This window comes from Electrophorus electricus, chromosome 17 (genome assembly GCF_013358815.1).
Source record: "Electrophorus electricus isolate fEleEle1 chromosome 17, fEleEle1.pri, whole genome shotgun sequence".
NCBI classification, from domain to species: Eukaryota; Metazoa; Chordata; class Actinopteri; order Gymnotiformes; family Gymnotidae; genus Electrophorus; species Electrophorus electricus.
This window is the reverse complement of record NC_049551.1, coordinates 12,939,843-12,949,842: the sequence shown is the minus strand read 5'-3', so window position 1 is coordinate 12,949,842 and position 10,000 is coordinate 12,939,843. Positions and strand designations below refer to the sequence as shown.

General features: G+C 50.2%; 1 protein-coding gene across 3 annotated transcripts in view; it reads left to right on the top strand.

Moving 5' to 3' along the window:
- The window catches only part of nlgn2b (neuroligin 2b), a 54,665-nt gene that overhangs the window by 43,253 nt on the left and 1,412 nt on the right, over window positions 1-10,000 (top strand). For all 3 annotated transcript variants that reach the window (XM_035535937.1, XM_035535938.1, XM_035535940.1), the window contains exons 5-9: window positions 4,603-4,788; window positions 6,974-7,239; window positions 7,992-8,145; window positions 8,633-8,999; window positions 9,483-10,000. The exon at window positions 9,483-10,000 is cut by the window's right edge and continues 1,412 nt beyond it. In XM_035535937.1, coding sequence (XP_035391830.1) covers window positions 4,603-4,788; window positions 6,974-7,239; window positions 7,992-8,145; window positions 8,633-8,999; window positions 9,483-10,000 — 1,491 coding nt within the window. The remainder of the gene's footprint in view (window positions 1-4,602; window positions 4,789-6,973; window positions 7,240-7,991; window positions 8,146-8,632; window positions 9,000-9,482) is intronic.

The window sequence follows — 10,000 nt, the reverse complement described above, 5'->3', positions numbered from 1 at the left end:
GCCTCAAAGCTCGCAGCCACGCCCCCTCCCAATGAGCCTGCCCCCTCACCCTCCTGACCGGGACCCCCAGCGTAGACACACCGCCCTAAAACAGAGCGCTCCTGTCCTCTCCTGCCTGCTTATCCTCGTGAGGAGCGGAGGGAGGAGGGGACGTTACAAGATGCAGACACAGCCACTGGGACATCCTCTTAAGCAAAGGATTCACTCCAGTGTCCTTCATCACGTCCTGACCGGAGGAGACCTGCAGGGGACATTTTTAGCCTCACCTTCTCGGCCACTGCCGGCTGGGGACAGCGTTTAGCGCAGCAAACTTGGGGAACGTCTCTGGGTCGGGTGGAGAGGGAGAGATGAGGAGACAGAACCAATTTAGCTGGTAGGGAACACGTCGGGAATGCTCTAGGGAGCGCGCCACCTGGGGGCGGAGGAGGCGCTCCACGCTCAGCTGTCACGCTTTACACCCCATCGGCAGGAGCCTGGGTAAGGGCAGGCAGACCTTTAAGAAGCCTTCCCGTCCCAGCTGGGAGTGATTCCCTCCTCAGTGAAGTTCTAAGGAGCCGGGCTTAGCTCTGGATCCATACCAGGAAAAGAGAAGAGGGAGGGAGGGAGGGAGGGAGGGAGGGGAGAGGAAGAGAGAGAGAGAGAGAGAGAGAGAGAGAGAGAGAAAGAGAGATTTGGCTTCATATGAAGAATCCCAAATATGGTTGGATAGTTCTCACAGATTATGGTAATCTAACCATTTTCAATAATACAGTTTATTATTTGTTTTAATTCTGTATATCTAATTACTTGTGAGAATGTGAATACAAAAGACTCCTACACTTGAAATACTGGATTTTATACAGTTCTTCTCCCCCTCTCTCTCTCTCTCTCTCTCTCTCTCTCTCTCTCTCTCTCTCTGTGTCTCTCACTTTCTCTCTCTCTCTCTTTCTCTCACACCTTCTCTCTCTTCGTTCCTTGCCAACACCCCTCTCTCCTTCCTTTTTTCCTCTGAAGGGAGGAGAGGTTAAAGACTCACAGTGGGTTGGTCGTTAGCCAGAGCTGCTTAGAGAATATTCAGGACTTTGCTGCATACTCTGCTCCTTTCAGTGCTACAGTCAGCAGGACACCAGCTCAACCCAGAGGAAGAGAAGAGGCGCAGACAGGCACACACAGAGACACACTTACACACACACACCTACACACACACACACACACACATACACACACACACACACACACACATTCACACCTACACACACACACATACACACCTACACACACACACATGCACACATACACACACACACACACGCACACACACACATGCACGCACACACACACACACACACACACACATATACACGCACACATGCGCACACACACACACACACACACGCACACATACACACATACATACCCACACACACACACACCTACACACACACACACACACACCTACACACACACCTACATACACACATGCGCACGCACGCGCACACACATGAGCGCGCACACATACACACACACACATACACGCACGCACACACACGCGCACATACACACACACATGCACGCACACACACATGCATTTGCACACCAATTCATGAACTTACAAATGAAATTCACGCAACCATACAGACAGACACAGATATATACACACACACACACACACACACACACACACACACATGCATGAAGAGAGATAACACTTCCATTAAAGCCAGAGTTAATTCCTCGTGTTCTGAGTGTTGATGATTACTCACAGTGCTCCTATGCCACCAATTCTACATTTCTACTCAGAATTTTAACCTTTGTCATTGGTCTTTTTTCCCCAAAACTATTTCATTATTTAGACAAGTTTCTCTCTTGGTATAAGGCTGGATGGAGAGATAGTAATGACGATTAGAATAAATAATCATTTACATGAAAACGGGGGTGTTTTTGGATGCGTCGCCCTGGTTTGAAAGGACATCAGCTTTTGGAGTGTACCTGTGTGCACATAGCAGGACAGCACTCTAGGAGAGAGGATGGTTGCCAGGCAACAGCAGCAAACAGCTCCAGAGAAGGTTAATGTGATGGCAGACAGTGTGTGTGTGTGTGTGTGTGTGTGTGTGTGTGTGTGTGTGTTTGTATGTATGTATGCCCATGTGTGTGCACAAAAGTGTGTGTGTGTTTGTGTGTGTGTGTGTGTATTTGTATGTGTGTGCGTGTGTGTGTGTGTGCCATGACAGCGTGCCCAACACCTCAATCAATATCTCTTCCAATGGCTGAGCAGCTCCATTTACACTGTCAATCACGTGATCAATCATTCAACATCCTGTCCTCTGAGCCATTTCTCAGCCGACTGAACTCTACTCAGAGATTCCCTCCATCAGGCTCAGGCTTTGAATCGCGGCACCTGTTTTTTGTCAGACTCCATCCTACCCTCGCTCCGCCCTGATGTCTGTATCCAGCGTTGACGCCCTGGTGGGTGGAGCGTTTAGGTGGAGGAGTAACACTCGCACCGGGCGTGTGCAGCTCATCGAGGCCGAAGGAGGAGCCGCTCGTTCCGCTCGGCCCCGCGCCAAACCGGCCTGTGAAACTGTCTGGAAAGTGGTGCTGCCTAAGAAGCATCGGGGCCGCGTTTATCCGAGCACACGCTCCTCACAGCTGTTCTGAGGCCATGTGGGAGAGAGAGTCGCAGCTACTATCATGTTTGTGAAGCCCAGAGCCTGGCCAAGTGGCTGGGAAGTACACTCACACTGCATTACTGTCGCACACGCGTCTGTGTGTGTGTGTGTGTGTGTGTGTGTGTGTGTGTGTGTGTGTGTGTGTACACCCCAGAGACCTGGATGGCAAGCACTTTCTCTCAGCAGAATAGCATGTCAGAAAATATCAGAAAACCAATTACACACACACACACAAACACACACACACACGCGCACACACATATATAAAGGAGGGAAAGAGAAATGGGGAAGACTTTGGGATGGAGACTGACGGAGAAAGAGAACAAATTACTGACTATAAATCGGACATGAGAAAATAGACAAGTGAAGAGCACGGATTACAGACCATACCCCAGACACTAGAGACTAGACTAGTGAAGAGCACGGATTACAGACCATACCCCAGACACTAGAGACTAGACTAGTGAAGAGCACGGATTACAGACCATACCCCAGACACTAGAGACTAGACTAGTGAAGAGCACGGATTACAGACCATACCCCAGACACTAGAGACTAGACTAGTGAAGAGCACGGATTACAGACTATACCCCAGACACTAGAGACTAGACTAGTGAAGAGCACGGATTACAGACCATACCCCAGACACTAGAGACTAGACTAGTGAAGAGCACGGATTACAGACCATACCCCAGACACTAGAGACTAGACTAGTGAAGAGCACGGATTACAGACCATACCCCAGACACTAGAGACTAGACTAGTGAAGAGCACGGATTACAGACCATACCCCAGACACTAGAGACTAGACTAGTGAAGAGCACGGATTACAGACCATACCCCAGACACTAGAGACTAGACTAGTGAAGAGCACGGATTACAGACCATACCCCAGACACTAGAGACTAGACTAGTGAAGAGCACGGATTACAGACCATACCCCAGACACTAGAGACTAGACTAGTGAAGAGCAGGGCTAAGATGGAGAAGAAGACAACCTCTTAGTCAACAGGCCCAAGCAAGATGTTGGTCTTATTTTAATCATGATGTTCAGTATGTCATTTAGCCCTCTTTGTCATTCTGTGTGACTCTGATATCTGTAATGAATTTGCATATTATGCACAGGACACTTGCCAATCCGTGTTCATCTGTATCATGCTATAACCTTCTCTGTGATGGTCCTCTCACCTTCTGTCTTTTAGACATATATTCCATTTTTCTCCCGCGCTCGGGCTTCACCTCTGAAGGCCAGAGAGCGTTTACGTTTGTTTTCCGCCTCTTTGCCTTCTATGCTGGCTCCTCCCTTCCTCCCTCTCATCTGCCGTGTGCTGTGGAAAAGATTGCTGGCTGGCGCGGCCCGAGGACGGCTTTCTTAGACAGATGAAATTTGCTGGAAGTTCCCTGCCTCCACAGGCTCATCCCCTTAGCACAGAATCAGAGAGGACAGGAAAACGGGGGGCGAATGACCCGTTTATCTTTCATTTACGGCACATTCTAGAACGTATTGTGCGCCATTGTAAAAGCCACGCTTCATCTACGTCGCAGTATTGTGTCGGTGGACTGTCCTGCCGTGGCGTCGGTCAATGGCTGCTGCGTGTGGATTTATGGCGTGGTTGAGAGCTCCTGAATGCAGTGATCAGCTAAGCTCGTTAATACAGTTCTCATGGCCCGTTCTGTATGCCTGGGACAGAGTTTCCGCACCCATTAGTAATCTGAGAGAGCTCAGTACACATGCAGAGGAATTCGGAAGAGCTGCGATGAGTATCTGTACAGTTCTTCTCTGGTCTTGCTGTAAAGCCGGACGGTCCGTGCACGTTTCCTTGCGACCGCGCAAAACGAGGTTCTCCACTAAAATTCCGTGAGCTCAGCATCTCCCTGTTTCCCCGTCTCCCCGTGAGCTCAGCGTTTCACTGGTCCTCCGTGTCTCTTCACCCTGGCCCCTGTCTCCCGGCAGGCTTCCTGAGCACTGGGGACCAGTCAGCCAAAGGGAACTATGGGTTGCTGGACCAGATCCAGGCACTGCGCTGGCTCAACGAGAACATCGGTCACTTCGGGGGCGACCAGGAGAGGATCACCATCTTCGGCTCTGGGGCTGGGGCTTCCTGCGTCAACCTGCTCATCCTGTCCCACCACTCCGAGGGTGAGAGCCTTCGTCATCATCATCGCTGTTGTCATTGTCACTTTTGTAATCAGTGCTGTAACAGATGGTGGTGTTCTTTAAGAAAATGGCTATTTATCCGAGTTATCAAACTCGGCAGAATCCGCGTTAATATACCCGTAGTCTTCACCTCTTAATCTTAACTTTTTCCAGCAGTGATATCATTCTCCTCATCTTCATCCTCATCTTCTTTGTCATCATCATCATCACCATCACCGTCATGGTTGTTCTTAACTCCCTGTGCATACACTTAAAGGGGAGGTTTTTTTACTCTCAACCAAGGCCTTATGAGACCCATGTTTTATTACAGTTATAACACTTTATGTACGAGAGCCTCTCAGCATAGTCCGTCTTTTACCAGTGATCAAAAAAGAATAAAACGAGGTGTTACTAGAAAAACAGAGCCAACCATACTGTTTAGGTTTGGTTTATTTGTGTGTAAGTGCTTCTAATGTTTAAAATGTGTTTATAATATAGGTGTGTTTATAAAATATTGTGGCAAGTAGTTCCAAAAATGAAACATGATATTTAGCCACACAGTCAAATATGGTTTCTCCTTCTCCTGAAAGGTTAACAAATCAACTGGGTTTAAGCCCAGCAGTGGAGACACAGTACAGTTCTTAGTGCTACAGCTATCAACACTCACTTGGTCACTCATTCTCACACACACACACACATACAGCTATGGTGGTGCAGTACGATTCTCAGTGCTAAAGCTATCTGCGAGGTTGTGCTATCAGTGATTATAAAAAATGGGAAAATATCCATTCTATTAAGGATGTCATCGGGGGTGAAAACTTTCCTTTGCACTTTAATGTCTGGGAAAGCCTGGTAATTGTTCTGTTTTTGTTGTGTGTGTGTGTGTGTGTGTGTGTGTGTGTGTGTGTGTGTGTGTGTGTGTGTGTTCTGAAGGCCTGGCTAGAGGCTGGTCTGAAACAGGACTAATGACACTGTAGAGTGATGTTAGTTTTACACAGGATGATAATGAGAGCCAAGTGAGCATGCCTGTGTTGCACTCAGTCACAGGTGTGTGTGTGTGTGTGTGTGAGAGAGAGAGAGAGACAGAGATTGAGACTGATATATACCGTTATCATGAGATCACACAGGCAGCTGAGTTTGATACAGGCTTATAATGAGAACTGTGTGATGAATATGCAAGGAACTGAGACAGATACATAATGAGAAGCATGTGAATATGGATGTGTGTGTGTGTGCGCGTGTGTGTGTGTGTGTGTGTGTGTAGGGAGAATAGAAGAATAGTGCAGAAGCACTCAGCAGAGTCCTAATTGATTTCCTAGGGATAGGCGCTCAGAGAGAGGCAAGCACTGCAGTGGTGGGGGACAGGATTGTGTGTTATTATTTTTCACTGCTACAGCGTAAACAGTGTTGTGTGTATGATTGTATCCCTTGGTAAAAGGGAGAGTGTGTGTGTGTGTGTGTGTGTGTAAAATAGAAAGAAAGAGAGAGAACTGAGGAGGCAGCTTTTAATAATGAATTGCAGAGTCTTCAGATGGGAACATGGGTACATGAAGGCACTTTACATAACAGCACAGTAGCATGTCGTGAAGCAGATTTTCTGTGTCTCATCCTGAGCTCACACCAGCACTACTGCCAGCCACAGCTAGCTACAGTCCTCTCTGCCCCGACAGAGTCAACCCGCAACCAGCTACGTTTTGTTCACGTCATCCCCCACGTCTGGCATCTATCACACACCATCAGCGCTGTCCCCCCACCTCAGGATGGTTACTGGTTTATTGTGTCCCCCCACCTCAGGATGGTTACTGGTTTATTGTGTCCCCCCACCTCAGGATGGTTACTGGTTTATTGTGTCCCCCCCCCCCACCTCAGGATGATTACTGGTTTATTGTGTCCCCCCAACTCAGGATGGTTACTGGTTTATTGTGTCCCCCCCACCTCAGGATGGTTACTGGTTTATTGTGTCCCCCCCTACTTCAGGATGGTTACTGGTTTATTGTCTCCTGGTTTATTGTGTCCCCCCATCTCAGGATGGTTACTGGTTTATTGTGTCCCCCCCTACTTCAGGATGGTTACTGGTTTATTGTCTCCTGGTTTATTGTGTCCCCCCATCTCAGGATGGTTACTGGTTTATTGTGCCCCCCCCCACCTCAGGATGGTTACTGGTTTATTGTGTCCCCCCATCCTCCAGGCTTGTTCCAGAGGGCCATCGCCCAGAGTGGCTCCGCCATCTCCAGCTGGTCCGTCAACTACCGCCCACTCATGTACACCAAGATCCTGGCCAAAAAGGTGGGCTGTAGCTATGGCGACACGGCGGACCTGGTGGACTGCCTGCGGAGGAAGAGCTTCCGGGAGCTGGTGGACCAGGACATCCAGCCGGCACGCTACCACATCGCCTTCGGGCCTGTGGTGGATGGCGACGTAGTCCCCGATGACCCCGAGATCCTCATGCAGCAGGTCTCAGATCAGCGCCGCTCTCCTCCCGCTGCTGACGCGTGCTGAGCCCCAGCAAGGCGGCCTGCGCACTAGACAGCAGTGCAGCATTGCGATTACGCTCTGACATATTGCAATTGGCATGTGCTGCACAATATACTGAAACACAGTGCTAACCCTTTAACGTGATGAGATTTAAAGATTGGCCTATTACTTTTAAATGATTATTTATGCTTGTTTGATAACGTGAATGCTGTCACTAATCAAAACACATACAGCTTTTGGCAGAGACTCTTATCCATATGGATATACATATTCATAAGCATGACGGTATATGTGGTTCCTGTGATTCAAACCCATGACCTCGCTGTTTCGAACCCTTTGCACTACCCGCTCTGTGAGACAAGCCACGGCAGCACAGTAACGCCCCGTGACCCTTCATGACGCATCGGTATTACAGTATCGCGATATCGCTATGTTGGCTGCAAGCACTGGAGGTTTACATCATACAGCAGAGTTCCATATCACGTCTGGTATCTGGGTCTTTTTTTTTTTTACGCGTATGTGTTATTGATGCGCGGATTTGACCAGGGGCGCTTTTCATGTGTACAGTTCCGCAGCCTGCCATATCTGGGTCGTTATTTCTAATTCATGTGTGTCAGCAACATAGTTTCCACCGAGGAGCCGGCAGAGCACACGCCGCTGCATCTTGGCTGTCGTCACACTTCTTGTGTCATCGCTCATCGCGCCTGGCCATTGCTCTGTGACTTCTGCAGGGGGAGTTCCTGAACTATGACATCCTCCTGGGCGTGAACCAGGGGGAAGGGCTTAAGTTCGTGGATGACAGCGAGGGGGAAGATGGAATCTCGGCCGCCTCCTTCGATTACACCATATCCAACTTTGTGGACAACCTCTACGGATACCCAGATGGTTCGTGCCATGTACCCTGCCTGTTGTCTTGTTCCCAAAGCCAGATGGTTCGTGCCGTGTCTCATGTCTGTTGTTTCTTTGTGCGTAAGGAAGGTGCTGAGTGCAACCTGTCTTTGAACCCATCGTTACTCTCCCTCGCTGTCTCACTCACTGTCTTACTCACTCTCTCACTCTGTCTCTCTCCCTCTCACCCTCTCTCTCTCACTCTCACTCTCACTGTCTCTCACTCTCTCACTCTGTCTCTCTCCCTCTCACTCTCACTCTCTCACTGTCTCACTCTGTCTCTCTCCCTCTCACTCTCACTCTCTCATTCTCACTCTGTCTCTCTCCCTCTCTCTCTCACTGTCTCTCTCACTCTCATTCTCTCACTCTGTCTCTCTCCCTCTCACCCTCTCTCTCATTCTCACTCTGTCTCTCTCTCTCTCTCTCTCTCTCTCTCTCTCTCTCTCTCTCTCTCTCTCTCTCTCTCTCTTTCTTACTCTCTCAGGCAAAGACATCCTGCGTGAGACCATAAAGTTCATGTACACGGACTGGGCCGACCGAGATAACGGTGACATGCGGCGCAAGACCCTGCTGGCGCTCTTCACCGACCACCAGTGGGTGGCACCAGCGGTGGCCACAGCCAAGCTGCACGCCGAGTTCCAGTCTCCCGTCTACTTCTACACCTTCCACCACCACTGCCAGACGGAGGCGCGGCCAGAGTGGGCGGATGCGGCACACGGCGACGAGATCCCCTACATCTTCGGGGTCCCCATGGTGGGCGCCACTGACCTCTTTCCCTGCAACTTTTCCAAGAATGACGTCATGCTCAGTGCCGTGGTGATGACCTACTGGACCAACTTCGCAAAGAGCGGGTCAGTCAGCCCCCCCCCTTTGGGGTGGAGCTTTCAGCCATACTTAACGCCTCTGCTGATTGGTGACGCGCTCAGTTCTCCGACAGGGTGAAATGTTTCGATCAGATTTGGTCTTCATCTTGAGCCAGTCTGAGTGTTTTTTTCACAGCAGCGGTGTGCGCTGTTGAGCTAGAATCGCCACTCTTTCGTACGTCCAAACATGCTCCAAATCAGAGCAGAAGTGATCTGTTCACGTGTTTTTAGACTTCAGAGAAAAGACAAAATCGGAGAGAAAAATCAAATTTCACTTTTGGTCTAATGAAAGTTTTATTTATTGTAAATGTTAAGCAAGTTTTGGACTTTAGATTTGTGTGTCATGGAAACACATGACTCATGGGAGTATTACAGGGGCTGTAGGCAACTGCAGGGGGCGTGTAACAGCTCTGAATGTGGATGTCCGCACCTGTTTTCTCACTCTGTGTTTCTGAATGCGTTTCCCGGCAGTGACCCGAATATCCCCGTGCCCCAGGACACCAAATTCATCCACACCAAGCCCAACCGCTTTGAGGAGGTCATCTGGCCCAAGTTCAGCTCCAAGGACAAGCAGTACCTGCACATCGGCCTGAAGCCGCGCGTCCGCGATAACTACCGCGCCAACAAGGTGGCCTTCTGGCTGGAGCTGGTGCCCCACCTGCACGCACTACACAAGGAGTTCATCAAATTCATCACCACCCGCCTGCCCCCCAGCGGGGGTCACAGGCCCGGCTGGAAGAACTCGGGGCAGGGGCCGGGCACCCGCTCCACGCGTCACCCGGTGATCTCCACCTACCCGCCCGACCCGGAGCCCGAGGGCTCGGAGCGCCCGCGCGTGTCCCCGTTCCCGGACGCCACGCGGGACTACTCGACGGAGCTGAGCGTGACGGTGGCGGTGGGCGCCTCGCTCCTCTTCCTCAACGTGCTGGCCTTCGCCGCGCTCTACTACAAGCGCGACAAACGCCACGAGCTGCTCCAACGGCGACACC